The sequence below is a fragment of the Triplophysa rosa genome, linkage group LG11 (genome assembly GCF_024868665.1).
Source record: "Triplophysa rosa linkage group LG11, Trosa_1v2, whole genome shotgun sequence".
In the NCBI taxonomy this organism is placed as follows: domain Eukaryota; kingdom Metazoa; phylum Chordata; class Actinopteri; order Cypriniformes; family Nemacheilidae; genus Triplophysa; species Triplophysa rosa.
This window is the reverse complement of record NC_079900.1, coordinates 19562818-19584368: the sequence shown is the minus strand read 5'-3', so window position 1 is coordinate 19584368 and position 21551 is coordinate 19562818. Positions and strand designations below refer to the sequence as shown.

General features: G+C 39.5%; 1 protein-coding gene across 2 annotated transcripts in view; it reads right to left on the bottom strand.

The window, feature by feature from the left end:
* col5a3a (collagen, type V, alpha 3a) overlaps positions 1-12222 on the bottom strand; it is a 65610-nt gene extending 53388 nt beyond the window's left edge. For both annotated transcript variants that reach the window (XM_057346877.1, XM_057346878.1), the window contains exons 1-4: positions 11924-12222; positions 744-911; positions 426-639; positions 4-166 (exon numbers count right to left, since the gene is read on the bottom strand). In XM_057346877.1, coding sequence (XP_057202860.1) covers positions 4-166; positions 426-639; positions 744-911; positions 11924-12005 — 627 coding nt within the window. In that variant the 5' untranslated portion in view covers positions 12006-12222. The remainder of the gene's footprint in view (positions 1-3; positions 167-425; positions 640-743; positions 912-11923) is intronic.
* Positions 12223-21551: the final 9329 nt, after the last annotated feature.

The window sequence follows — 21551 nt, the reverse complement described above, 5'->3', positions numbered from 1 at the left end:
TACCTCAAAAACGTCCTCATCTAGTAATCGAGTCCCAAACACAACGACTCCTTCCGTGCTGACCACAGGCCCATCTCCTCGCATCAGCTCCAGGGTCTGAACCTTCTTACAGTCCAGATACAGTGTAACAGACTTGTCCTCCACGCTGTAGGCTATCCGATGCCATCTGAGAAGAGATGAAAATAGGATCAATCAGTGTCAAAGACAAATAATATTTACTGATGTTGAAATTTTAAATGTGAAATAGTTGTTATTTAATTGGTCATGTCATATGTGGTACTCAAACAAAGCCAATTGAACTAAACTGTATCTTCACATTGTGCGCATATGTTCACATCGCATTTGTACTGCGACTACACTAATAAAGAGCATTAAGTATATTTTGAAATAACATTCTGTGGTTTATTCTTTGTCTCACAACTCACTTTCCATCAGCCAGGTTAATCTTCTTAAAAATGGGGTAGAGGTCTGGAGATGGTTGGCCTTTGTGATCTTCATAGAGGAACACAGGTGACCTGCCCATCTCCAGTCCCAGCTGCTGAACTCCCTGCTCATCATACACAGACAGCAGAAAGAACTGCGAGTTCTTCTTAGCCTTCACTGTGGTCATCAGAGAGAAGTTCTCAGGGAACTCAGAGTCTAGAAAGAAAACGGCAAACAGTCATTGTTTATAAATAACACAGTCTGTGAAATTTACACTTGAAAGTTGGATGAAAGGTTGTGCAAGTACAAAGGGTGCATACCTGGAAAGAGCTGTTTGGTTGGAGCACTCAGCTGAATCTTTTTGGCTATCCTGTAAGCCATGTCTGTCTCTCCTGTGTCATTTCTCTGAGTACACAGGCCGGCCTCTATTGACACACCCTCCATGTCTTCAGACAGCTCCAGCACCCGTAACACATCTATCACATTGCCTGTACAGTGAGAAAGATGATTTAGACATTGGGCACTCACTGGTCTGCATGCAACACTTTTGTTCAAATGATTTTTATAAAACAGAAACAGTAGTTTGGCACATTCATTAAATACTGTATTAATGGTAAACAATAGAGGCAGATTGACCTAGATAACAATTTATGATATCAGCAGGCCTCTATGGAATCGCTTCTTTACCAACCAATACAACTACAGCTGTGCAGTTAACTACATTACAAAGTCAACCCAATGTGTCTTTAATGAAAAATACTACTTAGGAACACTAGAAGAAATCTGAAGCATTTAAGTAAATCGTAATGGTTTTGCAGCTGTGTTATTCACTAAGCCAATCCCCTTTGGGTTTCGGCAAGAATGAACAACAGGCTGAGCTGTTGGCTGATAGCTACTGATTTGAAGCCAGTTCATAGTGTGTCTATCTGCTTGGAAGCTCCAAGACGCAGCCGTGCTCAAATCAAATCCACAGGTGGTTATCAACGGGGTGTCATTATAGGATTGAGTTATGACACAGTCTGGTCTGAGACAGGTAAACACACACCCGACAGCAGCTGACACCTGCCAAAAACCTCCTTCAAATGTCTGACCCCTGTCTACTCTCTCATGCTTATAGTCACATTAAAGGGATTCACAGTGAAATTACAATAAAACTTTGAGACAATGAAGTGAAACATGTTGCTTGCTGACTGTGCGTTCAGACCGTCAGCGACTGTGTCGCTGTTTGTCGCTAGTCTCTTGCTAAGAGGTCGTTAGAAGGCGTTCCTAGCTTTAGTTGCTAGACATGCCCACTTCCTGTCGCCAACGGTCACTGTCGCTCGTGTCACCGTAAGTTGCCAGCTCTCCATTGAAATGAATGACATCACCTCGTTTTGTCGCTGGGTGTCGCTGGCGGTGTGAATGCACAGTGATAGCTCAGTTTATAAACATGCGCTGTCTGTGTCGCTTTAGCATTTTATTCACTGAAGAAATGATGCAAGTTAGATATCTTTTATAACATTATTCTCCATCATTTCCTCACATATACTGTCATCATCAAGAGAAAATGTACACAAACATCCCTTAAAAGACATTTAATTTGCCACCTGCTGTCAGTGGGTTGTATTAGCAACACATTATGTGTAAGCGCTTCAATCTTGTGAATTGAAATCTCAAGAGAAATGTAATCTCTTGTGTAATCACCTTTATTTTACGAAGACAGGTGGCGTGTTTGCAATGAAAAGAATAATACTTTGAATTATTTAAATTTTATAAAAAAATACTCATTGCCTAGTGTTGTTAAAGCAAATGTAGCACTTGCTAAACTGGATTGTAGGTGGTTAGCGAACGAGAACAAAAATAAAAATGTTGAGTATTAAAGCATTCTGTCATCATTTACTCACCCTCGAGTTGTTCCAGATCTGTATAAATTTCTTTGTTCTGCTAAACACAAAGTAAGATATTTGGAAGAATGTCAGAAACCAAACCGATTTCATCCACCATTGACTACCATATATGGTTAGTAGGAAATATTGCTTTATCATTTTTTTAATACAAAAGAAGATATTTTGAAGAATGTAGGAAAGCAAACAGGCTTTCCTACATTCAAAAACAAAAGTAAAATTTTGCTTTGGGTAAAATGTCCCTTAGTTGTGGTTTTATTGTATGAATTACTGTTTTATAAATCGATTGGTAATGATCAACAAGGATTTATCTAAAAGATACTTGGGGGCATGTGTTGTTTCACCTAATGAATTGAATGAATTACTTAGGTTCACCTAACCATAACCCTTGGCATGTGTGCAATTTGTGAGCAAAACGAGGATCATAAATGTAAATTGCCCTCCTGTTTCCACAGGCCTCTTTTCTCTCTTCTGTTAATTAAACATGTGGGACGAGCTGCTGAAAAAGAAAACTGCATTTTATGGCATTATTTATTTGTTTAGCAGATGCCTTTATACTGAGCTGAGTGAAAGCATGGCAACAGACTTCCAACAGGCAGCGCTGGAATAAGGGTGAGACTCAAACACAATGGGAAAAATCAGGTGCTCCTATTTGGTTCTTTAGACAGGGCTGTGTCAATTCAACTTTCACATATACATCATAAAGAGAGTGTAAATAAATAAAGATTCCTGCACAATGGCCATTTTCTCACAAACATGTAAAGACGGCCATATGTCTAAGGTGGAATTTTAAACAGCGGTAATGTTTTTGTAGTAATGCACGATGCTTTTAAACGCACACACATACAGGGATTGGACAAAATAAAAAGAACACCCAGTGTTGTAGGGGTTATTCTGTGTAGGTTGCACGCCAAAACAATGTTTTGACCAGGTTGTGCCAAGTTAAAGGCAGGGTGGGTGATCCTGTCCAAAACATTTTTTGTCATGTTGGTTGGAAATCTCATTACATCCTGATAGCAATCAAGAAGAATAGTGGTCAAATAATATTTTTATAATTATATATCGTCTGTGAAAGGCGTAGGACCAAAAAAGGTTCGCCCAATTAAAACGTTCTGGCAGAGCGCTGTGACTGGTCATGTGTACATTTTCAGCCAACGTATTTTGCATACCACTGTGCACCCTGTTCACGCAGACATCATACGCCATCAGCGCGCTCATGTCTGCGGTGTCAATGTAGGGAGAAGGGCGGACAATCAGCAACAATCAAACTTTCCTGCGGAACCGACAACAAGTAAATCTACAAAACAAAAGTCTGTTTTTGAAAAAGCAGTGACGAAAAAACGTTTGGATAATGAAAGAGGAAATCTCGAATTAAAATCGGTTCAGCTTTTACCCAATGGAGACAGCTCTGGCAGGCAAAGGGTCTGAAAGACGATACCATGGTTGCCAGGGCCGGCCCAGCCTCTGTTGGTGCCCTAGGCAAGATTTTAGATTGCGCCCCTACTATACAAAATAAATAAATAAAAATATCTGAAAATTCATATTTATTTTAATATAACATGAATTGTGATCAACATATATAGGAAGTAAATAAATAACAACTAAAAAATATTGGGTGACCTGTCAAATTTCAAAAGGGGACAGATCATGGCAGCTCATTTAGCAGGAGCATAGTATAACCTTAACAGCCCAACGGTGTGGTGTTTCGAAATGTTCTGATAGACGAATTTTAACATTACAGTATTTAAAAGATAGTACACCCATATATGAAAATCCTGTCATCATTTAATCACCCTCTTGTCATTTCAACCCTGTATGACTTTCTTTCTTCAGCAGAACACAAAAGAAGATACTTGGAAGAATGTTGGGAACCAAGCAACATAATTCAATTCAATTCAATTCAATTTTATTTATATAGCGCTTTTCACAATGTGCATTGTTCCAAAGCAGCTTTACAGGAGCAAATTAGAAAAACACAGAAAAGTAAAACGCAGCACAGTGCATGGTGTTTATAGACCAAGGAAGATCATTATAATAAATAATATCTAATAAATAAATGAATAAATAAATAAATAAATGCAGTCTCCCGGTGAGCAAGCCAACACTGCACTGCTCTGCTGTGGTGAGGAACCCAAACTCCAATGATGAATAATGGAGAAAAAAAAACCTCGGGAGAAACCAGGCTCAGCCGGGAGGGCCAGATCTCCTCTGACGTGTCATAGCTGCAATCAGTGACCCCGACCAAAGCCACCGAGCAACGTCCACGAAGAACAGGGAGAGCCCACGAGCCGCGACCCAGGAAGCCCCACCCGCCGAAACCGTGCAGGTCCAACCCGGTCCCATTCCGCGATCAACAACAGACAACAGAGGAACAACCAGGGAAAAGTAGTAATGGCATAATTAACTTTATTCCTCTGTTGTCCGACATCGACCACAAAACAAGACCAACCAGACCAGACCCACACAGTCCCAACAAATGAAACGCCCCGAACCACAACCAACAAGCCCCCCCACTCCCCACAACACCCACCCAGCTACCTCCAATCAAAGTCACTGAGTGCAGCCATAACTTCAAACTGCTGTCGTGTGATGTAAGTTTAGCATTAAATACCAAGTATTGTAAATTTAGCATTTATGTGACAGGTAGTCCGTCTTTGCTCTCGGTTGGGGATGGAATTGTCTGAGCTGGGCCGGCCAGATGGTCGCCTTTTTCTTGGGTGGTGATGGAATTGCCTTGGATGGAGCTGGATGGTCAGTCAGTCCGCAGGCTCTCGCAGGAGGATGGCACGGGATTTTCCGATGTAGCTGGCGTAATCTCTAGTTGTGGATGGGCATATGACGTTCATCTGGGCCTGGCGGAATCTCTCCCTACCTCGGGATGGGCATCCCGAGGCGAGGGCAGAAACAGAAAGAGAATAATTAGCGTAGCTGCTGTTCATTAGCTATGTATTAGTGAATGCTTGGCTGAAAAGATGTGTCTTTAATCTAGATTTAAATTGGGAGAGTGTGTCTGACCCTCGAATAGTATCGGGGAGGCTATTCCAGAGTTTAGGTGCTACGTATGAGAAAGCTCTACCCCCTTTGGTGGATTTAGTTATTCTAGGTGTTATCAAAAGTCTGGAGTTTTGAGATCTTAGAGAGCGTGATGGGTTGTAGTGTGGTAGAAGCTCTGTTATGTAGGTAGGGGCTAAACCATTTAAGGCTTTATAAGTAATTAAAAGAACTTTAAAGTCAATACGATACTTAATGGGTAACCAGTGAAGGGTTGATAACATTGGGGTTATGTGATCGTATTTTCTGGACCTGGTTAGAACTCTGGCAGCTGCATTCTGAACTAACTGTAGTTTGTTTATTGATGATGCAGGACAACCACTAAGCAGTGCATTACAGTAATAAAGTCTTGAGGTCACAAATGCATGAATAAGATTCTCTGCGTCAGCCACACATAAAATATTTCGCAATTTGGAAACATTTCTAAGGTGAAAGAAGGCTGTTTTGTGACATTTGAGATGTGATTTTTAAATGACAGGTTGCTGTCTAAAATAACGCCAAGGTCTTTAACTGTATTTGTTGAAGTAACAGTGCAGCCTTCAATTTGCAGGTTATAATCCGAAATATTCTGCTCACGTGTCTTTGTAACCAAACAAAATTGACTTGCATTGGTTTTGCGTCAATAAAATAGAAGTGAACGGGTGCTGCCATTGTTCGGTTACCGACATTTTTCAGAATATCTCCTTTTGTGTTCTACAGAAGAAAGAAAGTCATACCGGATTAGAATGACAAAATGGTGAGTAAATGATGACAGAATTTTCATTTTTGGGTGAGATATCCCTTTAAGAAACGGGTATGTAAGCAGATAACACATACAGTGTTAGTATAAGTTGTCCAACCCCCTGTATATTCAGAGACACACATGCACATGCAGCAACATGTTGGTGATGTTTAGAAATCTGCAGCCGTGTAATCTGAGACAGAATAGATCTTCTTCTCACAGGACTCACAACTGAAAATGTGTCAATCACATCTGACCCTACGCCATTTCATGACCACTCTCTAATCCAGAACCAGTCGAGTCTAACAAAACAAATAATGCCTACAGTACAGACAACCCCCAAAGAAACATGCAGTTTAGTTTAGTTTGATATAGTTGAATGTTATTAGAACAGGATGGAAGCAAAATCAGGAGGCAAACTGATTATTCAAGATGTGTTTTTAGTGAGACTAATATGGATATACATTTACAATTTGTATTACATAAAGGGACAGTTCCCCGAAAAAAGAAAATTCTGTCAACATTTACCCTTTTGTCATTTCAAACCTGTATGACTTTCTTTCTTCAGCAGAACACAAAAGAAGATATTTTGAAGAATGTTATTCACTTCCATTGTATAGACACAAAACCACTGCAAGTGAATGGGGACCACCGTTGTTTTGTGTTCTGCTGAAGGAAGAAAGTCATACAGTTTTGACACAAGGGTGAGTAAATGATGACAGAATTTTAATTTTAGGGTTAAAGTACAATGTTACATGATGTTACAAAATATTACATGTTGATGAATGTTAAAGCTTGATATGTGATGTCAACTACCCACTTATAACACCTTGCTCAAGAGATATCTGAACTTGTTTACCAAACACAGAGAGTGAAACTATAGGGAAACGGCTAAAAGCAGCACTTCTGCCCTCTGACCTCAGAAACATTCACATGATAATAAGAGTGGGCCAGTGGTTTGAGAACACAAATCTCCTCTGAGCGAGAATCCCTCTAGCACATTCCCAACTAATTCACAGTGAATTTACTTTCTTGAAAGCATCCATGACTCTGATGTTACTTCTTAAGAAGACATCACAACTATGACATTAAACCAATAACATCCCAAACCAAGCAAGAATGACACAATGCATGGAATAAAACAGACTGTTATGACAATGAATAACCTTTAATGAGAAAAATCTGTGTGTTTAAAGGGGTTATGTCATAGCTGGGAAAAGAGATGAAAAAATGAACGTACATGCCCATTGCCCAAAATAAACTACACTGTCCCCAGTTAACAAAACATGCCTGAACAGGCCCTTCACTTAAATCTTTCCTCAGGTCTAGAGAACGTTCATCATGAAGGAGCCCGGGGCAGGTGGCCAGATGCCATGTTGGAGATCCGGAGCCGATCCAGAAGCAACTTGCCGATGCGCTGTACACTCTGAGTATCAGCCAACATACAACCCTGAGCCAATTCTACAAATTATATTCATCGATAACCGTATGACCCAAGGCTGTGCTACCTGTGCATTTGATTCACCTGTTTGCCAAGTGCTTATCTCTCATGTCTAACTGTGGCTATGTCACATACTGTACACCTGACGTTGGGTGCGGTCATCTGGCACATATGAGAATTCTTCATCTGCGGAGGCTTATACAACAGAGGCTGCTTTCCAACATCACCCTAAAAAAAGGGCTAAATGAATAAGAGATTTATGTGAGGTGAACACAAGGTGTTTTGCTCATTAGAGCTTTGGAAATCCCAGACTATTGGGAATGTGTGATGAGCGAACCTCCTCACCCCCTAAACACATTTTTGGTGCGCGTCTAGACTTAATTGAAGCCTCTCGCTGTATTTGTCACATTACCTTCTTCTTTGTCTGCGCAGGCTTTCAGGAGTTCAGACTCAAATTCAAACAAACTCGAACACTGGACATCCTGAACACTATATCAAGCAGTCAAGCTGCAGTACAAACATGTTGTGCCAGCTTTTCAGACTCCAAATCAAAAGCTTGCTTTTCCAAAATAAGTAATGAAGAATAATGAGCATTGTAAAATACAACTCCAATCTGTCCAATCATAATATTCTCAGAATGAGCTTGTAAAGCACTCGTGTGGGATTTAAGATTGGCAGATTTGAATATGTTGAAATATAAATTTGGGTTTACCAGTTGCACTCAAACTTTGTTTTCCTCCTATTTAGACAATTCCCATAATGTTTTATTCTGGTATTTACTGCAATTGAGTTACTGTGCTGTATAATGAAGTATATTTTGAGGGAACTCCCTTTAGCATGCATCAGTCAGTGTGCATCCCCCCACAGTTAAAACTCAAGACCACAGGGATATTTACCACACTTTGAGAAGGACGCCTCTGGTCCAAAGGTCTTTAAAACAAAGTAACACACCCTAATGTACAGAAGCAGAGTGCATTTAATACAGTTTATTGTACATGTTACAGTTTGTTATAGACTATTAAATATCTGTATGAGTCTAAATTTGTAAAAATCAACACCCTTCTGAAGTTGAGGTCTAATCAAATTACATTGGCCCTAACCCCTGACCTTGAGGGGCCCGGTGCTAAACCCTTTTGACAGCAGATGCAATGAGGCGAGGACGGAGGAGACAATACAACTCTGACACGCCCAAAGGCTCTCAAGAAGAAACACTCTCCTAGATCACCACCCTTCAGCTACGAGCTCACAAAGGTCTGAATTTCTTTTTTGATGTGTTGAACGTTATTTTTTATTTAAAAAAATTAGTTGGTTATATGCATGCGAGACTTTGAGTATTCCTCAATGGACATCATTTAAAAGGATAGTTCACCAAAAATGAAAACGTGAATATACTGATTTTGTGCATGATTCTCTTTCTTAAGCCGAATTTAATAATATATTCAATTAAATAATATATTAGAATTGTTAGTTGAATGTTAGCTGAACTTCAGTTTTGTAGCCCCAAAAAGCCTATCATCCATACGAGTTGCTAACAAAACAACGGAGGTACCCATTCACCTCTATTGTATGGATCAATGCAAGTCAATGGGTACCACCGTTGTTCGGTTTCCAACATTCTTCAAAATATCTTCTTTTGTGTTCTGCAGGAGAAAGAAAGTTATACAAGTTTAAAATGACAAGGGGGTGAGTACATGAAGACAGAATATTCATATTGAACTCAACTGTCCCTTTATCAAAACTATACATTTACACCCACATTGTAGTAGCACTTCAGTTAACCCATAATATGTATGGGAATGAGCTATAACAATAAACAATACATCAATATATAGATATGGATATACAGTATAATGATATATTTAATAGAACATCTTATTTCTCACAACATGCAAACAGCTTGAACGGGCATTCGGTGCCTTTGATGCACTACTGCAAAATTTTCACTTCAGTTTTTGGTATTTATAGCAGTAGGTGGGCCTTTAGATGGTGCTTTGGAGCACTGTGGGATACTGTATCAGGAGTCTGGGAACTGCTGAGTTGACAGCACTGCTATGCCATGGAGCTGAGCATCATTACACATCACTCTGACATTCCTCTGCCTGTAAAGTTTGTTCTGTGATGTTTGCTCACAGTGAGACGTCCACTGTAAATGGGTCCACAAAGGAAACACCTGCATCTCTCCATTCCTAACTCCACATTGATGACCCCCCCATAAAATAAACAAGCAAACCTACCCAGTCAAAAATACACATTAAATTATTCATTTACGCTCATGTAATTCCAAATCCATGACTTTCTTTCTTTAACTAACCACAAAATAAGAAAATATAATCCATATTCTGTTGGACGACTAAAGCGCAGCACCACTGACAACAGAAAACTTGTGAATGCAACTATGAAATATTTTAGGTGATATAACTGCATTGGAAATAAGACATGGATCTACTTCTGTAAGCCAGATGCTTGTATTGTTACTGGATGTATGACAGATTTCAGCTGGAATCACAGCAGCTATGATGGCCCATGTTCCTCATCAGCAGGGAAGCATTTCTGTTTAGAGAGGGGAAAGTCTTTTCAGATCCCTTGCACATCTAAGGGGAAGCTTCCATGCTCACTGGCTTAATCTCTTCAACTATTCTCATACATACTGTTTCATTTGCTTGTTTATTCTGTACTTGTACTGGGATCAAAAAGAACATCTATGGCGGCCCTTTTGTGGAAGTCCCCATCAGGCCGTGTGAAAGGTGCAGGAACAGAGGGAGGCCGGAATGAACCAGACACACATGATAACCATAAAGAGAAGATGCAACATCAGACATAGTTCTGTCAACCCTAAAAGACTCAAGGCCTTTGGCGCACAGATAAATCGGAAATAAATATGAGGAGGAAGCCGGAAAGAAGAATCACAAATGGAAAAAATGCCTTTGTTCTCTACGTCAAACATGACTGTAAAGAGCGATTCCAACGTTCTACAGTTATACACATAAAAACTCATGCAGGGCGATCCTGCAAATACCCAACAGCTGACTCAACTAACCACATCCTGCTATATCAGGAGCCATAGATGTGCCAGACCAGTGATGCCACTGCAACTGCGCATCTCCTTACATCTCTGCAGATCGTATTCACATTACGTGACCTAATACTGTCCACAAAAATAATACTAATAATGAAAGTCCACAAATACTGTATATCTACAAAAATGTAGGGATGCATATACTGAAACTGTAAATTTATATTGAAGACACTTGATCTGATTTTTCCACTCAGCTAACAAACTTATGTTTTAAAAACGCATTTCTTACATTTCCATTAGGTTAAGAAAACATTATTTCTAACAGTTTTACACGTTCCGCTACGAATAATGTTTTCAGAATATGTAGCAATGACATATAATGCTGTTAAAATGCTCTTTTAAAATGAATGCTTCACTATTTGCATTAATACTTTTGGTCCATTTGAGAGGAATTTTGAGAGTGTTGAATAAAGTTTCACATTCGTGAATCCACTATAAAATATGCAGAAAATAAAAATAAATTACAACATATTATTCATATTTAAGTGAATAACATATGGTCAGACTAAATAAGAATCACAGTGCAATCTCTCTTATAACAAGAAATTATGACTAATTTTACTAAATTATTATTATTATAGTTATTATAGTATTATGTTTAGGTTACAGCATTCCAGCTTCCCAATATGGATTCAGATGGATTCAGCTTTTTTGGTGTTGTGGTCTTGATAGGCACAGTTGGCCAACTGAAGGAATGTTAATCTACTGGAGTAGGTCTGTAAGCCTCCATTCACCAATGTCTCAAACCCATGTTAAACTGTTTCACAGCAAACCCACATGGGTCACGAGCAAACTCAAACATGACATCACAGTCTGCTGGAGAATTTCCTTCCCTCATTATGTGAACTATAAGAGCCAGATCAATATTAGCCTACCCTTCTGCAGCGAATAAAAGAAATATTACACGAATGTGTATTTGCTGTCATTTTTAGAAACTATTTTGAAAGGTTTCGTTAGAAGAAAAGACTTGTGATACAATTTAATAAACACTTCAGAAATTAAATAAGCATCTGGGATCATTGCATCCTCAAACCACTGAACAAGTTCAAACCGGAACACTCAATATTCAACATTTATCCCAAGAATTTCCCCCGCAGTAATAAAGCCTCGTTATAAAACGTTTAAGGAAAAAATAAAAGCGATGCAGAAGTACACGCAACAGCTACAACGTAACGAATCAAGAAACACTTTGCTGAACTTAAACACTGTTGACTCTACACATCTGTAACAAGTGCACACGAGCCATGCAGTAGTCAATTGTAAATAGGCTACGTCATTTTATCAAAGGGAAACATAACTATTATTGAAAAGTTTTTCATACACTTTACCTGCTCGCGTCGTTGTGGTGCACAGAATAAACAGAGCCAGCGGCAATATTGCGCACACAGGACTCCTCTTCACTCGCTTCATGTCTACAGACAGTTAGCCTACCTCCGATCAAGTGCTTTATCAATCAAGCAAAAGATGACGATTGAACGACCCCAGAAGCCATATGCAATGAGAGAGCTGCAAAAACTGCGGTCCGGTTGTCTGTACTTGCACAAGATGGAGAGACTTTTCTCTCTCCTCCAAGAGCGCCAAGCTCTGTCCCTCTCATTCAATTTCTGCCTCCTCTCACTCCTTCCCAAACTTTCTCCCCGTCCCCTCCTCTCCCCTCCCATGATGCGCTATCTCCAGTCCAGACTCTGACGGTTAACTCCGAGGAAGAATCCAGACGACACGTGTCAGAAATTGCACGATGCTCTAAATGCGTTTGTCATGAGCGGTTTTTGGTGTGATGTGACGTTTTAAAGGCTCGTATTAATTAAACGCAAAATGTTTTGGTTTATAACACCACATAATGGACGAGTGGCATTCATGAGAGCAAGATATTTAGATTAGGATTTGTAAAGCCACCCTGCACTTCCCACAGTAAGCAGACAATATCAATACTCCAAAAAGTCAAAATATCTTAAAAAAGCCAAATAATCTAAAAAATCCCCAAAAATTGACCGATTATTTGACCTTATACTGCATAGGCATACATGTGAACAATTATTTATGTATTTACTCTATTTACTCTAGGTCTTCATGAATTAAGGGAAGTTGCAAAACGTTTTCTATTATATTAACAGGTGAAATTGAAAAGGTGACCAAACCTTGACCTTCCTTGTAATAAACGTTTTAGAACTTGAGCACCTCTGGTCATTTAGTGATGTGTTCTGGGAGCCGTGATAAGGGTCATCTCCTCATCTCTCCTCTCAGACTAACAATTCCCCCAGAGCAACTCCTGCAACAAGGGCATGACGCCATGATCTCTCACAAGGTGGATGGTGGCCCCAGGGTTTCTAGACTAAATTAGGCTTGTCCGTGCACATGAGACTAGTATTTGACCTGCAGTAATGTATAATCAGATGCGTCTTTCATTATCTATTCACACTTCTTTTTCCTTACATATCAAAATTCCACACAGCAGATCACATGTTCAAACAAACTTTCCTGAGATGTTTGCATAGACAAAAAGGGAAAGCCCATCAGGGCTTTAATATGCCATATTATCTCCTTGGATCCCCGATAAGGAACTTTGGCCAAAGTTCTGGTGCGGTTTGGACAGGCAGACTGACAAGTCTTTATGAGACGGATTCCTCTAATTGACAAGAACTGATAAGGCTGACATCATGATGACAGGCCTTTGTGCATGAGCCAGCAATCTTGTGAATTTAAACAGAAGGAAAATTAAATGAAGAAAGTGATGCCGGGCCCTTCCTCTCAAAGTCTCATCCTATGGGGGAAAAGATTAGAACACAGAATACAACATGGAGGAAAGCGTGGGACTGGGACATCCGATCAAATAAAACAATCTCTCTATTCTTCAGTGTCTCTCCGGTGTGTCCTCACAGCTTCTTTGTATTTGTCTTCTCACAGAAAATTCTCATTACTGTCAGGTCATATTGAGTGCGTGCCATCATGATTTATATTAATACAGATTGTTAATAGTTCAGATTGGGATAGTTCACCCAAAAATAATAATAAATGAGTGTCAAAGGTGTTTTGATGCATACGAATTTACATTTCAACCTTTTCCTTACAAACGTTATAGTATGACTTCAAAAGACATAGCTTGCAATATAGATGAATGTAGCTACAATAATCTAAGTAATAGATTGTGACTAAATAATCACTGTACTATAAAATACTAATGTTCTTTCTCACAAAGTCACAGAAACAGGCTTGTTGAAATGATAATCCACCCTTGTAAGTGTGAAGATAAACATTGGAAGGATTTGGGCAGTGCACACATAGAAATTCAGATATCTTCAGAGATCTACAGATCCTTTGTGTAAACACTATATCCTCACACCCACACACACTTTCTCTTCAATAAATTCTAGGTTGATGTAAGTTAGACCAGCATTCCTTGTGGTTTTAGCAGATAGTTACTAAGAATGAAGCCACATTTAAGCAGAAAGTGAGAAATTCTCACAGCGAGTTTGTATACCACATTTATTAGTCAGTGTGCACTTTGTCTAAACCCATTCAAACCAGAGGTCTCCATTTCCCTGCGATTTTGGATCCATACCTTGTCTAAGAATACTTAACCTCATCCCTTATTCTTTTTTTATACACAATTCTTATGACAAGCAGTAAATGACCTAAATCATACAATGAATCCTGTTTTTAAAAAGAATTTAACAGCAGTAACATATTCACAATATAACGTGACATATAGATTCATCTCATTTATAAAATGTTGCGTAGAAACCGTCCTCAATTCGATTTTACGATCATTTCTTAAAGTGCATCTGTGTGATTCTTAGAATGGACGTACGCACAGAAAACATGTATGCCTCTCTTTCAGATGTGAAATCGATGGTTGCAGATGATCTTGAAATTGGGCGAAGCTGAACAGTTTCAGATCTCCGCCTTGTAAACAATGTCTTATTAACGTCATTGATATATAAAAGAGCACAACGACCATTACGAGTGGCAAGAATGGCTTATATTTCCAAAAACTTGCAGCACTCGGACAAGCAAAAGTACGTCCGCTCAGACCCTGAAGTTGCGTTAAGCATTTTCCACGTCAAAGACCATTTTTTATAAATCTGACCGTTCACGTGGATTTTTGCGTACACACACTCTACGATCAAATCCGTGCGCATGCTTTATAAACTAGGCCCTGTTTCACTACACAGCGCCCTCATTCTGGTCTGTTTTTTTTTCATTTTTGCATAGCAACAAGTTGATTTGACTGTCTTTCAGCAATAAAGTTGCCATAAAACAATTGGCTTGATACAATGTAACAAATAGCCTGTTCTCCTACTATTGGTATAATGTGTTTATTGTTCAATAAATGTTATAAGATTAGACAGTGTATGCTATATTGTGGATATAGTCACGACAAAAATTCTCAATGAAAAGTTTCACTTTGTCCAGTAGTCACTGAACCTTAGAAAGACCTCGATTCTTAATGTTTGCACAGAAAGTAAAAATCCTCAAATTACAAAGCTTGTTTAAACATTAAAGTCAATACATTATCACTTTAACTAACCAACCCCCATAGCTGTCCAAATTATCATTGGCTCTGGGAAAGTCCACAACCTCCCAGCTTCCAAACAAATGATAGAGTGACTCAAACTTCAAAGTTTCCATTTATGGGGTTGCTGAGTCTAAAATCTGTTAAGAAGCTCAAAATCATCAAATCCAGCTTTACAGGAGCAAATAAGAAAAACAGAAAAACACAGAAAGGTAAAACACAGCACAGTGCATGGTGTTTATAGACCAAGCAAGATCATTCTAATAAATAATATCTAATAAATAAATAAATGCAGTCTCCCGGTGAGCAAGCCAACACTGCCCTGCTGTGGCGAGGAACCCAAACTCCAATGATGAATAAATGGAGAAGTAAAAAAAACTCGGGAGAAACCAGGCTCAGCCGGGAGGGCCAGATCTCCTCTGACGTGTCATAGCTGCACTCAGTGACCCCGACCAAAAGCTACCGAGCAAACGTCCACGAAGAACAGGGAGAGCCCACCAGCCGCGAAACCGTGCAGGTCCAACCCGGTCCCATTCCGCGATCGACACCAGACAACAGAGGAACAACCAGGGAAAAATAGTAATGGCATAATGTAACTTTATTCCTCCATCTTATGCCCCCCCACCCCACAAGCACCCACCCAGCAACCTCCGATCAAAGTCACTGAGTGCAGCTATAACTTCAAACTGCTGTCATGTGATGTAAATTTAGCATTAAATACCAAGTATTGTAAATGTAGCATTAATGTGACAAGTAGTCCGTCTTTGCTCTTGGTTGGGGATGGGGATGGAATTGTCTGAGCTGGGATGGTCAGTCAGTCCGTAGGAGGATGGCACGGGATTTTCAGATGTAGCTGGCATAATCTCTAGTTGGCGATGGGCATATGACGTTCATCTGGGCCTGGCAGAATCTCTCCCTACCTCAGGATGGGAATACCGAGGCGGGGGCAGAAAGAGAATAATTAGCGTAGCTGCCGTTCATTAACTATGCATTAAGTGAAAGCTTGGCTAAAAAGATGTGTCTTTAATCTAGATTTAAATTGGGAGAGTGTGTCTGATCCTCGAATAGTATCGGGAAGGCTATTCCAGAGTTTAGGTGCTACGTATGAGAAAGCTTTACCCCCTTTGGTGGATTTAATTATTCTAGGTGTTATCAAAAGTCTGGAGTTTTGAGATCTTAGAGAGCGTGATGGGTTGTAATGTGATAGAAGCTCTGTTATGTAGGTAGGGGCTAAACCCAGTGTTGTGCAAATCACTTCCAAACTGTAATACATTACAGATTACTTGTTACTGTTATTTAAAAGTAATCCCTTACCTTGAAATATTACTGTCTCAGAATTGTAATACGTTACATGACCCCTGTATTACTTTTGAGATACTTTCACCAAAATAACTACAGAAGTAGAACTTAACATTCTAAAATGACAAAATGTCTTTGTATTTTCAAAATACAAAATACTTTTTGCCAATCAACATCTTTATTAGACTGCTGATTTCTTGAATTAACTAGGCTATACAAAAATAAATACAAAAAATACTAAGATTAAATGCATTTAAATACAAAATACTATTACAAAATAATAGTATTTTGTATTTCAAATGGATGTATTTGAAACACTGCCCATCCATGCAGTCTAATAAGGAGGTTGATTGGCAAAAAGTATTTTAGTTTGAAAATACAAAAATACTAAGATTAAACACATTTAAATACAAAATAGTCCCATCCCATCACTGAACTAGATTATATAGAATTCTAGCTCATCATGTAAACGTTATCTTACCTTGTCATTGCTGCTGGTCACAGGGATCTTGCTAACTAGCTTCCTGAAAGCAGCCCAATGACCCCTCAAAACCCGCCCAAAAGGAATGAAAACTAGCCCAATTATTTTCCGGTGTCAAATCAAAGTTAACAACTGCCAAAAGACGTTTCTATTGCTATATTTACTTATCTGAATGGTTTCCTAGGTATTGTATATATTTTTTGTTCTGATGAACTCAAAATATGTTTTGGGAGATTTAGGAAAGCAAACAATTCTGAGTCACCTTTGACTACCGTTATATTTTTTTCTGCTATGGTAGTCAATGATGCCAAATAATTTTCAGTTGCTAACATTCTACCAAATATCTTTGTGTTCAACCGAACAAAGAAATTTATACAGGCGTGGAACAACTAGAGGGTGAGTAATACATAACAGAATTTTCATTTTTGGGTGGAGTGTCCCTTTAAAAAAGATACCATGAGTGCTCGAGGCCACGCACGGAAATGGACGAGAAACGTGTTTTCTCTTCGTAAGACATGCAAAAACTTGCTTAAGAAATAAGAATGGTTAAATATATTGCATATGTATAATGTCCAGGGGCGGATTTAGTGATTTGGGGGCCCTAGGCAAATCCATGTATGGGGCCCCAACTATGCACCATTTTACTTTACTGCAACCCTTATTTTTCTTCCTCCTCAAAGCACACAACTTTTCACTTGTCAAAGTGACAGGGGAAAACTAAGCTTAATAAACACAGATACTGACTAATTAAAAAATATATAATAATGAATTCCCAAATGAAAAACATGGGATAAGTGTCTTAACAAAACACTTATCTTACGTAATCAAGTAAAATTACTCAAGTATTAAAGTTCTAAAAAAAATTGATGAAATGAAAACTAATACGTTATATAAAGCATTACATTTATTCAATCAAACAGAAAAGTTGAAAATTTTAAAATAAGCCTTTTTTATAAGACTTTTTAGCCCATAAGTAACCAGTCTAACTAAATGAGCAAAGCTCATTCACACCCTACGTTCTCTTGTAGTTCACTGAGCTTTGAACGATTCACTGATCTCTTACATTCTGTGTAAACGAATAGGTTCAAAAGAGTCATTTGTTTGCGAGTAGTTCTGATCGCAATGTGCGTTCATACTGGCGAACTCGCTGTGTACAGAATAACGCTGATTCAACGAGCCAACTTCACAGCTAAAAACATTATAATGATGTACAGCAAGTTAATTTAGGAAATCTTTTCAAGAAATTCAAGAAAATGTAAATTGAACGTAAAACTCCTGAACAGCCGTGAAACACAGCTAATACAGCTCCTAATACTGTATAGCTCTTTTACTGAACTCTTCAGCATCTCACTGCTGGTAACGAAACAGCGCCTCCATTGTTTCGTAACTGCAGTTAGAAATGACAATCTGTTTAATAATGCACGCAGTGTTTTTTGTGAAGACACTCGACATATTTTTGACGAGAGTCTAAGGCGGCACGAAATTTGATTGAGGCCTCCAATTTCTTTATGCAGGAAAAACCCTGATCTGGGACTACTATATACAGTAATTACTGATTTACTGGTTCGATTCCCAGGGCCGGAGGGAAACGACTGAGGTGCCCTTGAGCAAGGCATCCTATCCCTACTTGCTCCCCGGGCGCTGCAGTGATAGCTGCCCACTGCTCCGAGTGTACGTGTGTTCACGACTTGCTGTGCGTGTATTCACTAATCACTGGATGGGTTAAATGCAGAGGTCACATTTTGGGTATGGGTCACCATACCTGACAAATAGGTCACTTTCACTTTCAAAGTGTGCCCTCTCTCCGTGTTTTTTGTGGTTAACGACCTTTCATGCATTTAAATGTGACCAAATTTCTGTACTAGTGCGTACAATATGAATCGTTAGCACTGTACTGACGTTATTATATTATGTCTTTATGTGCCTATCGGTCTGCGCAGCGGAGTCAAACAACCTTTCTACCTTTGAACTGGCCCTCTCCTACCAAGCGCACAGCGCTCTTTGTTTGACAGATGTTTTGGTCGTCAGTCATTATAACTGTGTTGTCGGCATTCATGGAGAAATACTCACCGGCACATTATCATTGCTCGTGGCCGGGAGAGTGCTGTGTCTGGCGAGAGAGAGATGCTGATGGAGCAGCGGTGGAGTTTGTGTGTGGAAAAAGCAGAGACTTTGGCAACAATCTTTTGTAAATCGTCTTTTTTCCTCTCCGCTGGTGTAGGTGCGTTCTTTGTTGTTTTATTTCCCTGCGACTTTTACTTCGTTTTGCAGCTAATGTACCACACAATGACACTCTCGCTGTGGGCAGTTCTACTAATTCCGCCGCTGCGTTAACTTTCTCTAGCTTCATATACGGTGCTAATGGAATGGTCCACTCTAATCTATAATGGGGGGAGTGCCTTCGTACAGATGTAATAACGTAAAACGTTAACAGGGATATCCCGACTATTTTCATGATTACTTGGGGCTCTAGGTGGCTGCTGACATGGCTTATTGGTTAAGTCCACCCCTTCTTTTTGGGGGCCCCTGGTAGCTCGGGGCCCCAGACGATTGCCTACCTTTGCCTAATGGTAAGTCCGCCCCTGATAATGTGTACAAGCACGTCAATGTTTTAGTTATTCTAGACTGCGTATAGCTGCTCAAACGTGATATTTGGCAGCCGGAAGAATCAACTGTTGTACACTCACGCGTGATTTCTTTCATTGTGCAACGTGACATGCACCTTAGTACATCATTTGTCTAATGCCACCGCTATTTCCTGTTTGGTTGAGCTGAGCTTCCGCGTCCCTCCCTGTACTGTAGCCTGCCTGTCAGACACTCGTTTCTATGAGAAGAACGGATCCCGGTCCTGGAGTTGCCAGGTATTTATTTGAGTACGAATGCACATTAAGAATCTCATCAATTAACATTTATCCTTAGAATATAAATAAACATTTTGGCGGCCGCAGTACATTATGAAAGTAGCCCCAAAACCCGCAACCCGCGGCTCCATAATTTTTCCCGCAACTGCATTTTCAAAATAGCCCAATTGTGCGTGAAAACCGCGACCATGGCAACACTGGCGCTAGGGCTTACAGCGAAACGGGCGGGGCCAGCGGACCTCGAGCTCAGAGGCTGAAATCATGCCGCGTTACAATACAAAATACATAGTTCCACCAGCCAGAGGGAGATGAATGACACCACACGCGTCTATTCACGAACAGGAAATAGAATTTTCTTGCAGGATTTTTGATTTGTTAATGTCTCGCGGGCGAAAAGTTTGTTGTACCGAGTAAAATATTACTGAAAATTGATTAGTAATGCCTTACACTACTGCGTTACAGCAAAAGTAATACGTTACTGTAATACATTACTTTTGTAACGCATTACTCCCAACACTGGCTAAACCGCTTAAGGCTTTATAAGTAATTAAAATAACTTTAAAGTGAATGCAATACTTAATGGGTAACCAGTGAAGGGTTGATAACATTGGGGTTATGTGATCGTATTTTCTGGACCTGGTTAGAACTCTGGCAGCTGCATTCTGAACTAACTGTAGTTTGTTTATTGATGCTGCAGGACAACCACTAAGCAGTGCATTACAGTAGTCAAGTCTTGAGGTCACAAATGCATGAATAAGCTTCTCTCCGTAAATATAACACATAACATATTTTGTAATTTGGCAACATTTCTAAGGTGGAAGAAGGCTATTTTTGTGACATTTGAGATGTGATTTTTAAATGACAGGTTGCTGTCTAATACAACGCCTAGGACTTTAACTGTATTTGTTGGAGTAACAATGCAGCCTTCAATGTGCAGGTTATAATCCAAGATATTCTGTTTACGTGTTTTTGGTGCGATAAGTAATAGTTCTGTTTTGTTAGAGTTTAAAAGAAGGAAATTAGCAGTCATCCAATGTTTTATATCTTCGATGCACTCTGCCAATTTGGATAGCTGGAAGGAATCATCTGGTCTTGATGAGATATATTGCTGAGTATCATCTGCATAACAGTGGAAGCTAATTACATGTTTTCTAATAATGTTGCCAAGGGGCAGCATGTATATGGAGAATAGCAAGGGTCCTAAAACAGATCCCTGAGGTAATCCATAATTTACTTGCGTTAGATTTGAAGATTCCCCATTTCAATGGACAAATTGATGTCTGTCTGAAGATCTGAACCATTGCAGTGCCTGTCCCTGAATACCGGTATAATTGTGTAAATGATCTAAAAGTATTTTATGGTCTACAGTATTGAACGCAGCACTAAGGGTCGGAAGGCTCGGAAGGCTCCATCACACAGCGCTCTTTTGCTGTGTTGCCATGTTTGTTATTAATAAGCGCTTTTATGCTTGTCGTTTGGTCTTAGATCCAAAAGCCTTGGCACTTAGGTCTTAATTAATGGTCTGTTGCAGATTTTAAGAATTTTTGGTCTTATAAAATATATAAACAATTTGCATTTTAAGATTTGTTTTTGTCTTGTCTTTCTTTGCTTATTTTTTCTGTGAAGATCTGGCAACCCTGTCACTTTAGCGAAGGGCTCTCAAGGGCAGCTAGCCCCGTTTCATATGTGCAAAAGTGAGGACTTGTTTCAATGTTATTTTTATGCGACCAAGCAACAAACATGCAACATTGTGCAGCGCCTGGTTGTGGAAGAACACAGTCGCTTCCTTCGGATTCTGATAT